The sequence below is a fragment of the Octopus bimaculoides genome, chromosome 6 (assembly GCF_046866305.1).
Source record: "Octopus bimaculoides isolate indiv1 chromosome 6, ASM4686630v1, whole genome shotgun sequence".
Classification (NCBI taxonomy): Eukaryota; Metazoa; Mollusca; class Cephalopoda; order Octopoda; family Octopodidae; genus Octopus; species Octopus bimaculoides.
The window spans coordinates 109,125,792-109,140,018 of NC_142933.1; the positions used below are offsets into that span (position 1 = coordinate 109,125,792).

The 14,227-nt window shown below is 34.8% G+C and overlaps 1 protein-coding gene and 1 long non-coding RNA gene across 3 annotated transcripts in view; one reads left to right on the forward strand and one right to left on the reverse strand.

Moving 5' to 3' along the window:
- Positions 1-3,003: 3,003 nt before the first annotated feature.
- LOC149135363 (uncharacterized) lies at positions 3,004-11,668 on the reverse strand. The gene is made up of 2 exons (XR_016242394.1): positions 11,514-11,668; positions 3,004-3,181 (listed from the first exon to the last, which is right to left on the reverse strand). It is a non-coding gene; the product is annotated as an uncharacterized LOC149135363 (long non-coding RNA).
- The window catches only part of LOC106870443 (UBX domain-containing protein 7), a 56,722-nt gene continuing 52,922 nt past the window's right edge, over positions 10,428-14,227 (forward strand). For both annotated transcript variants that reach the window (XM_014916534.3, XM_014916535.3), the window contains exon 1: positions 10,428-10,506. In XM_014916534.3, coding sequence (XP_014772020.1) covers positions 10,443-10,506 — 64 coding nt within the window. In that variant the 5' untranslated portion in view covers positions 10,428-10,442. The remainder of the gene's footprint in view (positions 10,507-14,227) is intronic.

Sequence of the window (14,227 nt, forward strand, 5' to 3'; positions counted from 1 at the left end):
AAAACTTCCTGTTTTGAAGTGATCTAAAGTAAAACCTTCCATCAAAATTTCATGTTTATGTCCCAAATACCTGCCTAATAATGACAGTTATTTTATCTTTTACTCGTTTCAGTCATTAGACAGTGGCCATACTGGAGCACCACCTTGGAGAATTTAGTTCGTTAAAGCCTGGTACTTGTTCTATTGGTCTCTTGTTGAACTGCTAAGTAACGGGGATGTAAACACACAAACACTGGTGGGGGGGGGACTTACAAACATATGATGGGGGGTGCTGAAAAATTACTGCTTTTAAGGGCATTGCGAAAGGCCTGGTTGGAGGCCCAACCTTCTGACTTCTTTTACAGGGCTTAGAAAAACTAAAGGACAACTGCAATAAGTGTATGAATCTGAGAATGTTGAATAAAATCATAATTAACTGATCCTCCTGTTTTCTTTTATCGAAAGCCAAGAACTTTTCAGCACCTTCTCATCTATACATGACCAGATTTTTTTAGTTTCTGTCTGCCAAATCCTCTAAAAAGGCTATAGTAGAGGACACTTGCCCATCGTGCCATGCAGTGGGATTGAACCTGGAACCATACAGTTGGGAAGCAGGCTTCCTACCTCAGCTGTGCCTGTGCTTTTTCTTCATTATTTTCAACATTAATTGGAACAGTGATGGTATATGTCAGTAGAAATCCAGTGACAAAAGAGTTAACCAATGTTTGTATTCACTGTCTCATTGGGAAATTAGAAATTCTAAACCATTTTGCTATGCATCCCTTTAGCATTTAGATTAGCTTGTCAAATGCAATGCATATCTTCCTCATTGTTTTGAATTAATCATGCATTCTCTGATGGCTTCAGCATTTTCAAAAGATGTGATTGTTTACTTTTAGAATGACATTGTAGAGTAGGTATGAGAGGTTGGTTTCAATGCTGAAAGGTTGAAAGAAGGGACACCAATCCTAAGACCATTGAAGAAAAAGAAAAATGATGTTTAAATCTTGTATGTTGCAATGGTTTAGTGTGGTTGGTAAGCAAGCTACATACCACAGCCACTCCTGCATGTGATTATTTATCTTTTAGGGTAGGTGTGAGAGGCCAGATTTGGTTGGTTCGAACATAAAATACTTGGGCAGGATATGGCCAGTTTAAATGCTAAAGAGCTACTTTGTAAATCCAATAGTAGCCACATTTTAAGTTTCTATATAAAGAATATGTGGGACAATTTGCAGTAAAGGCTTGGGTCAACTTGCTCCCAAAAAGACAGAAGACTTTGCAGAAAAGAAACAGCAAAAGTGCCACCATATTTACAGGTGTGAAGCAAAGATTTTATTTTTGTATTTACTTAGCAAGATTCTTGATGTGATTTCATGATAAAACAGATTTTGTTGCTTCCAGGAGGGTCATCATGCCAATACTAAACACACACGTTGGTTGTATTTCACTTCTTTATTATTAATTTATTTAACTAATTAAGCAGACGATTGTTTGGCCATTCAATCAATCAGTTAGGTCCATCAGAGTTCTTTTGTTGCCATTTGTGACCTCAGGGAGTATGTCATTAATGTAGTTTGTATGACAAAAAAAAAGAACTTTGATAAACCTAACTGACTGAGTGATTGATCAAACAGTAAATCAAACAATTGACAAATAACAAAGAAGTGAAATATAACCAGTGTATGTGTTTATTATTGGCATAATGACTCCCTCAAGATACAACAAATACAAAGAAGAGATAGGACTTCAAATTATAAAAGTTAGCACAGTATTCCTGAGAAATAAAAAGGTAAGATCACAGGTGTACACTTCATAATAAACAATGATATAAATACATCAGAAAATGATTGGTTTTTTTTTTTTGTTGTTTTCTTTTAAAGAATGAAATAATTTGCCAGACCCTTTAGTGAACAATTTTAAAGATAAATATAACACATAAAATGCACCCAATACACTCTGTAAGGTGGTTGGCATTATGAAAGGCATTCGGCCATAGAAACCATGTCACAAGAGACAATGAAGCCTAGTGTGGTTCCAGGCCTTGCTAGCTCCTGACAAAACATCCAACCCATGCCGGTAACGGAAAATAAACATTAACTGATGATGAATCAGTAATATTCAGATGGATGTGGAGGTGCAATGACCCAGTGGTTAGGGCAGTGGACTCGCGGTCGTGGGATCACGGTTTCAATTCCCAGACTAGGCGTTGCGTGTGTTTATTAAACAAAAACTCCATGAGGCTCTGGCAGGGGGTGGTGGTGGTGACCCCTGCTGTACTCTTTCACCACAACTTTCTCTCACTCTTTCTTCCTGTTTCTGTTGTACCTGTATTTCAGAGGACCTGTGTCACGCTGAATCTCTCCAAGAACTACGCTAAGGGTACACATGTCTATGGAGTGCTCAGCCACTTACACGTTAATTTCATGAGCAGGCTGTTCCATTGATCGAATCAAATGGAACCCTCGTTGTCATAACCGATGGAGTGCCATGATTCAGATGGATACATTAAATAAGGTAAAAGTACTTTTTTTTTTCTAAAAATTTCTTTTTTCAACAACAGATATTCTGGTCTTGCCGCTCCTGTAAAAAAAAAAAACATGGCCTTTCAAATTTCAATTTTCCTCCATCTTCAGTTTGTTTTCATTTTCAGCTTTTTTTTAATGCTTTTTGGGTGATCTTTTAATTTTAGGTGCATATTTCTGCAAATGCATATTTCTGCATATAATGAAAGCAAATTAGTCTGGGACTTCAGCATCTTGAATAAGCAAAGCAAATATGAAAATGGTGAAAAGTTTTTTTATTAAATGTCATTATTCTTCTTTCAGTCACTTGACTGTAGCCATGCTGGAACACCGCCTTTAATCAAACAAATCTAACCCCCAGGACTAAGTACTCATTCTATTAGTCTTTTTTGACGAACTGCTAAGTTACAGGGATGTAAACACACTAACATCAATTGTCATGCGATGTTGGTGGGGACAAACACAGACACATAAATACATACATGTGGTTGGCGTTAGGAAGGGCATCCAGCTGTAAAACCATTGCCAGATCAGATTGGAGCCTGATGCAGCCACTAGCTCTCCAGACCTCAGTCAAACTGTCCCACCCATGCCATCATGGAAAACAGACATCAAATGTTTTAGTTTCAATTTAAAATTCTGGATTGAAGGAAAACATATTTCTATGATCTGAATATCTAAAATTAGAATAAAATTGAATTTAAAAAAATTAATACAAGTTGTGTTGATTTGAAATGTAATTCATTTTTAATTTCATTAAAAACAGGTTTTCAATAAAAATTCCTAACCATGATTTTTTAATTTGGAAAATTGTTTCAATTTTATCAGACTTGAATTTCAGATTTGAATCTGAAATAAAAACTCTAAAGAATAAAGAGAGAGGGAAGAAGAAGAAGAAGAAGAACCTAAAAGCATTCTCAATGAAAGTTTTTGTCTTAGATTAATTAAATACTTAAATATTTAAGATTAATTATCAAGTGATAAAAATAAATTTTCCAGACGATTGATTTTATTTTTGTTTTCATAAATCACAATTGATTGGCAAAAAATCATTAATCAACCTGCTCTAGCCACTACCAGCCACAGACATTTTCTCTCTCTCTCTCTCTCTCTCTCTCTCTCTCTCTCTCTCTCCCTCCCTTCTACAACAATCTCTACTCCTCTCAACTAGATAGATGCATTTTCACTTCACTTAGACCAGTGGTTATCATAAAGATATCTATACTATAGTGATAAACACTTGTACCAGATGAATACCACTTTCTGAGTGTTCATTTTCAGTATCTAGTGACAAGCTGAACCAAGATGAGCATTAATCATGTGAAACTGCAGTTACAACAGCCAGGGTCTCCTTTCACTATTGGTGGTTTTACTAGGATGGCTATTGACTCTCCTGAGCTTATCCACTCTTTGGTGAGTCTTGTCTTTCATCCTGCGGTGTGCTCAAAATTCACCCTACTCACTAAGTCACCTGATCATACAAGTTGTATTGCATTACATGTAACTAATAACCAATAAGTGACCTGTCATGACATACACATATGATAGGCTTTTTCAATTTTCACCTACCAATTTCATTCAAAGTATTGGCCTAATGACTGTTGGCTTACGACATAAACGCAATGAGATCAAACCTCTATGTGCGTCTGAAACAAAACTTCTCTACCGCACAGCCCTGCCTTTGTGTGTGTCTCTGTGTGTAGTTCAGCAGCCCTATTGGCATAGTGGATAACAAACTCTCAAATATCAGTCTGAAAAATGCTTTTATGTGAGAAACACAGTGGCACACAAAAAGCACCATTCAAGCGTTGGGCCTCATGAAGGCAGTGACAGGTGAAAAAGTAAAAGTGTAAGTATCAACATCAAACAAGCAGTGTCATTTGTTTCTAATATTCCCCGAAAACATGTCTGACCATGGGGAAATATCACCTGATTGGGAAACAGGTGAGGGTTGGTGACAGGAAGAGCATGCTGCCATAGAAAAATCTGCCTTAATAAAATTCATTTGACCCATCCGAGCATGGAAATATGATGATGATATATATATATATATATATATATAGGGAAAAAGTAAAAAGAAACAAAGAAAATGCACACTAGGTCTAAAAGCAATAGATTTTAAAAATAAAAACAAAGATATATACATACAAATAAATGATTTGAGGTGGAATTAAGAAGCATAAAAATCATTATTATGAGTTAATATAGAAAGTCATACCGGTTTCAACATTGCTGTTCACTGATTTGAAGTCAGTTGCCACAGCTTTCCATCTAGATCAATGCTCTATTTCCTGTAGAAAATATGTTTGGAACCCAGATGACTGAAAAAAGCCATCAAAGAAATAGGCACAGCAGATGAAACTAGCCCAAGATGGCTATGGTTGAGACCACAAGAGGAATCCTTCTGTAGGTGAAGACTAGCTCAGTTCTTGCTGCTCCACTCAAGTGAAGCATCAAGGCTAAAGGGCAAAACACTTGTAATCCTGGGATATTGATGATACAGGAAGGTTTTCAGCAGTTTCTGTATGAGGTGAAGCATCTCTGAAGTTTATTTCACCTATATGTGTGGAAACTATAGTGATATCCATGGGGCAGCTGATGATGGAGGTATGTTGGATTGTTGGTATGGCTGTTATTGTATGTGCAGAATAATTTTATAAGACATACATTTGATAAATATATGTATATATACATACACACACACATAAATATGTATATATATGTAATGTATGTGTATATGAAGTTCCAGGATGACCAAGGGAGTTAGAGAGAGGTATAAAAGGGAAGAGAGACAGAGTTGAATAGCCTGGGAGCCAGGGGTAGGAGAGAATTATTGACTTAACATTGGGAGAAGCAGAAAGGAACAGGCTTGCCAATGTTTTGCAGCATGGAGATCAGAAGTGTGAGGTATTCCTGGTTGCAAGGCACCAAATCAAAGAAAATTGAGGAATTTTGGATGAGAAATGTGTATGAATGTCTTAATGGTACTTCTACTTTTAGATATTCTTTCCTACCCTAGGCACAAGGCCCGAAATTTTGGGGGAGGAGGCCAGTCGATTAGATCGACCTCAGTATACTTAATTTATCGACCCTGAAAGGATGAAAGGCAAAGTCGACCTTGGCAGAATTTGAACTCAGAATGTAAAGACAGATGAAATACTGCTAAGCACTTTGCCCGACATGCTAATGATTCTGCCAGCTCACCGCCCTGAAAATAGAAAATATTTCTTTATTGCACTCAAGGGGCTAAACATAGCGGGGACAAACAAGGACAGACAAAGCAATTAAGTTGATTACATTGACCCCAGTGCGTAACTGGTACTAATTTTATTGACCGCGAAAAGATGAAAGGCAAAGTCAACCTCGGTGGAATTTGAACTCAGAACGTAACTCCTGACGAAATACTGCTAAGCATTTTACCTGACATGCTAACAATTCTTTTCTACTCTAGGCACAAGGCCCAAAAAAGGGGCCAGTCGATTAGATCAAACTCAGTATGCAACTGGTACTTAATTTATCGACTCTGAAAGGATAAAAGGCAAAGTTGACTTCGGCAGAATTTGAACTCAGAACGTCAAGAGAGATGAAATACCATTAAGCATTTTGCCTGGCGTGCTAACATTTCTGCCATTTCACTGCCTTCTTACACTTAGTTATTATGAAAAGAATGAGGTAAGCAGTGCTACTGTGAAAGACTATTAACTGCTTAGAATGTATGGAGAAAAGAGGATCTTCTCAACTAGGATCCAACAAGGCATCAGTTATCATATGGACATCAGTATAATAAATAAAACAGTTAAGAATATGAAAGCACAAAGAACCCCTGGTCCATCAGGAATTGCTGCTGAAATGCTTAAAATATTTGATGGCATAAGACATGGTCTAGTTATCTGCATAGTTAATTAGGTTGTACAGGAAGTTGTCATACCCAATGACTGGTATAGCAACATTATAGCTAACTGTTACATGGGTAAAATTGATAATTTAAAGAGAGGAAATCATAGAAGTATTAAATCATCAGACCAAATCATGAGAGTTACAGAGAGAGTTAGAACTTGATTAATTAGAAAGAGAGTAGATGAGATGCAGTCTGGGTTTGTACCAGGGAGAAGTACTATGGATGCTGTCATACTTCTAGCTGGCTAAAAGTAAGTTGCTCTACATAGCATTTGCTAACTTGGAGAAAGTTTTTCCACTGGGGCCCTTACTCTGTACGGCATTGAGGAAAGTAGGGATAGATGAATGGCTTGTGAGAACCATACAAGCCATGTACAGATGTGCTGTTAGGAAGATAAGAATTAACAATGAATATAGTTATGAATACAATATGCAGTTAGGAGTTCATCAGGGCTTGGTTGTCAGTCCTCCAAGTCATAACAGAGGAGTTTAAGATAGGTTGTCCATTAGAACAGTTTTATGCTAATGATCTGTAGTACAATTAGAAAAGGAATTTCAGGTGAGGTAGAAAAACCTGGAATCAAAGATACTCAAAGTCAATTTAGCAAAGATCAAAATTTTAATAAAAAACATAAATTCTCAGCTTCTATTCAGGGATATGGCTTTGCTCAATATGTAGGAAAGGTGTGAGCAGAACTTTTATATGGTGGACCCAATGCAAACTATGGACACAGAAGAGATACAGTGGTATCTCAGGCAAGTTAACAGAAAATAGACTTTCTGTGTGGCAGATGATCAGGAACCATGAGCAGTAAGGATGCATCGGAAATAGACTTTCTTAAATGCTGAAGATTTCTAATAGTGTTATAGAGTGTTACTTTGGGACTTAATTAGCTGTCGAAGAGGATATTTAAAGCAGTTGCTATTATAACAGAATGGTGGAAGTTCAGAGAGCTCTTAAGTCTGTTGTTAGCAAAAGGTCTCACGTTCAGAATGAAAGGTGGATTGTATGATGTTTGTGTTCAAACAACAATGCTACATGGTAGTGAGACATGAGCCCTGCATACAGAGGACTTGGAAAGACTAGAAAGAAATGAAGCTGGTGTACTCTGCTGGATGTGCAACATGAGTGTGCATGCATGACAAAGTACAAGTATGTTGAGAGAAAAATTGAGCATAAGAAGAATCAGCTGTTGTGTACAAGAGAGAAGACTATAATGGTTTGGCCATGTGATATTCATGGATGAGTACAGCTGTACAGAGAAGTGCCAATCGTTTAAGGTGCAGGGAGTTAGAACAAGAGGAGATCCAGGAAAAATAGTGAAAGATGGTCTCACAATTTGAATCTCACAGGGGAGATAACAAAGGACCAGGATGATTGGAGAAATATATAGAATAAATATTGTATATTCTATTTCCAAGCAGATTGTTTCTGGCAGTCAGATGTTCTTAGAATTTTATGTTTGGAGATGCCTTCATCAGTAGATGGCAAACAAAATCATATCCATTGCTCTTTAAATACACGTATTTTTGAAATTTTGCAGGCTTGTAGGCGAAGTCATCAGGTAACAATTGGCGTGTGTATATATATATATATATATATATATATATATATATATAAAGTAAAGACTATTATTTGCTTTTCTAGAAAGGACGATTGTTACTATTGTTTAACCCTAGAACAAACTAGAGAGATTGGTGGAGTCTTCTGACTTGTCAGTTACTGTCAAGTCGCTCTACCCATGCCAGCATAGAAAACGGACGTTAAATGATGATGATATATGTGTGTGTGCGCCGCTTGGCAATCTATGTTGGTTTGTTTATGTCCCGCTAACCAGGCAGTTCGGCAAAATAGACGTACCAGATTTTAAAAATAGGGATCGATTTGTTTGACTAAACCCCTCCAAGGCGATTCGCCACATGGATGCGACCCAATCACTGAAATTAAGTGAATGATGTGTGTTTGTGTGTGTATATACATACTTAAGCACTCGTACATATACACATGCGCGCGTAAACATACATGCTTTTTTGTCGCACAAAATGTGTGTGACCATTCTAATTGTATGTAATTCCAGGGTAATTGACCCAAAGGTTTCATATAATAAAAGCTATTAGTTAATAGCATTTAAGTTGAGAACATAGATTAATTCAGTAATTAACTAATAATAATGCTGCTGTAGGTTAACCGAGTTGTTCTTATAATGGTAATATAAAGAAATTAATATCGAATTAAAAAAAGGAATTAATAAGTTTAATGATTAAAATGATTAAACACAACATACATATGTTTGTGTACACACACGCATATATGTGTGTGTATATATATATATATATATATAAACACACACATATATATACAGATATATACATACATATGTATATACACATCTATACACACGCGCTAGTGTGTATGTATGTATGTGTGTGTGTATGAGTGCGCGCGCGCTGCGGACAGAAAGATTCAGAAATATAGAAAACGATTTTGGTTATAATTATTGATGTAATTAAGCAAGATCGTTTCTCAGTGAAGGGATTTCTCGCGCAAAAATAATATTTTCAATAATAAGTGGTGATTTGGTCATTAAAATTAGAGCTGGTGGAATTTTCATGGGGGTGGGTGGGAGTGAGTTATGATCGTGTCAGAATAATGGAATTATTAGGAACATTAATGTTACATCCATAGAAATACACCATAATGAAAATAACTGGATATTTTAAAGATTACAAAAGATAACATTTTAAAAATACTATTAAAAAATAGTGTTTGAAAATTCTTTTAAAGGTTACTGAATTGCATTAGCAAATGTAATAAAGGATTAGTTGATGACATTTAACTTAATAACAAATTTAATTAATTAATTTACGCTGATACTACGGGTTAATTAAAGATTTAATGTATATGTAGCAGAGTCATGATAGCTTTATAAATAAAAGGGATTTTAAAATTGAATTTAAAATATATTATTAGCTTTAATGATTTTAAATGTTAATTTTCTTTCTTGAGATTACTGAATCCCCCAAATAATAAAAGACGACTTCAAAATGGAAATAAATTTAATATAAATTAAATTTTTAAAATTAAATATTCAAGATATTTCCCTCCCTTTCCAATATTTCTCAGACTAGTTTCCAGAAACCGTTAAAATATTACAGTTGCTAAGAGAGAGGCAAAAGCAGAGCGAATGCCTTGTATCGATTTTTCATTTACTACACATTGTGATCTAATGATATCAGATAGCACGTGTTGTTGTGGGCAGAAATCTAGCGAGATGTGACTCATTTGATTTATTATGATTAGACCTACACTCAGTGCACTTTAAAAAGCGATATCCTTTCTCAAAATCCTAATTATTTTCAGTAAAAGCATACAGCTATATCTGACACTATTGAATGAATGGAATAAATATGAACGAACAAGAAAAAAAACTATTTTAATGATTTGTTTATATTTTGGAAAAAAAAAAAGGGTACGGATTTTGATATAAGCTTATGTTAAAAAACATTACGTGATTAAGAAGAAAAATTTTGAGAAGGTAAAAAAAAAGAGAATGGAAATGGGATGTTGTGATGTTCGTTTTTTCTCCCTAAGATTTTTTAACGATGTAAGCGTCCGAAACATGGTTTTATTAAAAAATTGCCGAGCACTCGGCTAAATTGTTTAACAAAGCGAAACACAGCATCTGGACATTGATTAAATATCGACTCTTATGATGGCTTATTAAAATTAAAAAAAAAAACATTAAATAAAATACATTCTTTTTCATCAACGGTTCTTCGTACAAATCGTAGTCATTTTTCAATTCTAGCTAAATATTTTTCAGTTGGCATGATTTTTTTTTTCTTTTGTAGACAAAAGAATTGCCTTATAAATATATAAATTGACGATAGAAATAGAAAGTAGGTTGTAGATTACATTAGATTGTGCTTATTATTATTAACATTATTGTTATTACATCTGAAATAAAGCGTCACCCTGTTCCTCCCCATCCCCATATGGTTGGTGATTCAGCCTCGTTTTGAAATAGCGCCAAATCGCTAATGGCGGCCAGAGGAAAGAAGAAAATTGTGAGTGCCACCGTGGATCATTTTTGTTCCATTACTGGTAAGTAATAGCAGCCATAAATTCGTCCATTCCACTTTTATAAAGCCTTGATCTTGTTCGGTTAAATTAATTCCTATGAATCCAATGTGCATGATATAATTTAGTCATTTAGACTCCTGCAAAAACTGTCCTCATAGTCTTATGTATTTTTCCCCCTGTCGTGTCTATTAGCGATTTAACTCTTATTACACTGTCCTTGCCATATCTCATTCTATAAGTTTATAACAACACACTTACTATAAGGTCTCTCTCGCAGACAAAAAAATAGATGTAAATGTATTTCTGTTCAACTTTATTTCATAACTATTTGAAGTCATTATCATATGGAGACTTCCCTGGGCCTGTTGTCATATACATACCTACATGTATATATATACATATATATATATATATGTTATATCGATATACAGATGGTAAATATATATACGTATCTATATATAAAACTAATAGTTTCGTCAATTTTTCCACCTCGTCTCATGAGCATCTATTAAATTATTTTTATTCGCTTCTCACTTGTCACCAACACTTGCAGTTATTTAAAATTCTAAGTTCAGAAGCCAGTTTCTAACAACTTCTCCAACATTACGTCATATTTACTTATTTACCAGAAAATAAAGAAAAGGACCCGCTTCCTGACTCAAGGGATTAATCATGTTTTAAATTTGTGTTCGGTATATTTTGAACCAGGAACTTGCAGCATTGTCAAAAGAACATTGTGCATGGTCAACCATGCTTTTCCCTCTTTAAATAATCTGAAGTGGGTGTATATATATAACAATAACCGGCTATATTATATACACATAATCCTAGCTCACTCATACATGATTGATTTTCTTTGGGTTATGCACCATAGAAAGCGATTTTGGGAGAGGTAGATACCTAAGTGTTAAAAGCGATGTCTATAATGATAATTGCTATCTTTATCAGCTCACTGTTTTGTCCTTTTAAAACTTGGAATTTATTTAGTATAATGTTCGTCTTAATTATGTCTTAAAAACATTACATACCTAAGACAATGTAGACTGAAGATCATTTTCACTTTTTGATAGTGTTTAGTATTTTGGTTATTTCCTTTCCAGCCTAAACACTTTATGCTTTTTCTGTAGTTCAACTTCATTTCATCTTCCATTGATTTTGTCGCATCGTGCACTCAAACATATATATATATATATATATATATATATATATATATATATATATATATATATATATTTGTATGTGTGTATTGTTAAACGAGCCCGAGCTTGCTCTATGTCCTGAATTGGTTCGGTTGAGAAATGAGATTTCAATAATCCTATCTTGGTTACTGTTTCATTAATGTTTTTTTTTTTATATATTTCATTAGAGATGTCTCGATATTTTGTAGTAAGCGACAACTATGGTTCTTCGCTTTTAATTTTGTAATGAACTTCGTTAGTTTGTTTCCTTTGGCAGTACATAAACGAGGGAAGCCTCTGAGCGGAGTGGTTGCTTCAGTCACTAGAAATAGCAGCTAAATTACTCAGCTTATACCGTATCGTTTTACGTAACAAGTAGGTTGGACAGTGTAGGCTTTAAACATGCAAGTCGGGATGGTCAAGGCTGGAATGACTTTCATAGCGTCACATCAATCTTGATCGGGGTCTCAGTAACAAACTTTTCGGCTATCTTTCTTTTTCTACTTTTTAAATAAAGTAGAATATATTAGTAATTTTGTGTCTCACTTCACAGCTGATATAAATGTGATGAAAAACCTACAATTGCAAACGAGCGTGTGTATAACTCATACAAAATACAATTTTATACAATATTAATTAATAATTGAAATTGAAAATATTAACACAAAAGCATTTCGTATTATTTTCAACAAAATTTCAATCTAAACCTGCTTTCTTTTACTTTAATGCCATAAGCTTGGGTGTTTGTGTTTTTAATGAGACTGTTGACAATAAGTTATAACTTGTTAGTATATTTATTTAATTTGAAATTGAACTAATGTTAAGGTTTCAGCTAAACCGTGATGAAATAGAAGAGTTTCTTGATTGTGTGTGCATAGGTAGATCGATTACATTTCAATATTAGTGAGTGTATCATGAACGAAGATTGATTTAGTGTGTTTTTCCTCTCTCCATATTTTCTGAGTACGATACAACTCGAAATAATGATAATTTGATTGATGTAAACTGATTCCTTTGTGATATAATTGTCATTAAATATGTGACGGTAATTAACGCTTGGGCACAGATTGATTAAATGAATAACTTTTCAACGAGACTGACTTCTGCCGATAGTTGTTACTGCTTGAATAGCATAATTATTGTCGCTTTATTACACGACATTTTATTGATAATGTAGATATTAACCTGTCGGTGGTGGGGGACTTTTACAATTGTTTTTTGCTATATTAAGAGAGGTAGGAACTTGACATCTTTTGTTTCCTGTTGAAAATTTTGAAGTTGTGCCTCAGGCAAAGACAACTCTCACCGGGTCCTGTCTCGCCAGCTAATCATGATAACCGTGCTGATAATAATACAACATTTAGCTGTCTATTGTGTATGTATTATTCACAGTTAGGTGTTTAATTGAATTTTCCTGTTTGCAGCCGTCTGCCTTACACCTCTTGTCGCAAGAAAAGAAAGAGAAAATCGTTCCTGTTTCCCTACTTTTAAAAAAGAAATTGTCATTATTCACTGAAGGCAGTCGAGTTGAAAAATTGTGAAGCAATTGAAGTTTTAAGAAATATACAGTGGTAGTAGTTGTGGTAGTTCAAACAAAAGACAGGTGTACTAAATAATGGCATGCTACTTGTCTGGATATTTATTTCAAGTTGCAAAGTTTAATATCATTCTAGTCTGAATCTGTGTGTGTGTGTGTGTGTATGTATATATATATATATATATATATATATGTATAAACCATAATCATGTAATATCTGTTTTACGGTTTGACCGGAGCTGGCTGGAGAAATGCACCAGGCTTCATTTGTCTTTTGGCATGGTTTCTATGGCCTGATGCCCTTCCTAATGTCAACCACTTTAAGGTGTACTGGATGCTTTTATATGATACCAGCACAGGTGCTTTTTACGTGGCACCAGCACTATATAGATATAGTGTACACTTTCTTTGTGCTACCCTATAGAGTTACTATTATTATTTATAATTTTGTTTTTTTTCTTCCCTGCAATGAGACGTCTATCAGGAATTAACCTTAAGGAGATAGTACTTCCCCTTTCAAGGAAGATGGATTTTGATACATTTTTCATGTTCTTTTCCTTTATAAAATCATTTCCGCAATGATATAATGTTTTTAAATGGTCTGAAAGGACAATAGGAACATCTCATGTGGGTTGTGTAAGCCTTGTTTTGATTTATATGAACAAAGATGATAAAGTGAACTTGAATGATAGTAATGGCATATAACTTCTCTTTGTTATTATTGAAGTTTTGGCTAAGATGTTTCAGAGACTCAGCAGCCTGAATTGCAATATAGAAGTAGAAAGAACAGGAAAACAACTGAAATGATCTTCACAGGCTGCTTTTTCAGAAAATAAAAATGCTTGGAACAACATCAGGACCTGTTTATGGCCTTTGTTAACTTTTTCCAAAGCATTCTACACTGTTTTGTTCGGTTTAGCTGTGCCAATAAATTTAATTAATATCCTTTGCCAGTTCCATGTTGGGATGAGTGTATGGGTGACCATAGGAGTCTGAGTTCTTCCTTGTACACACACACACACACATG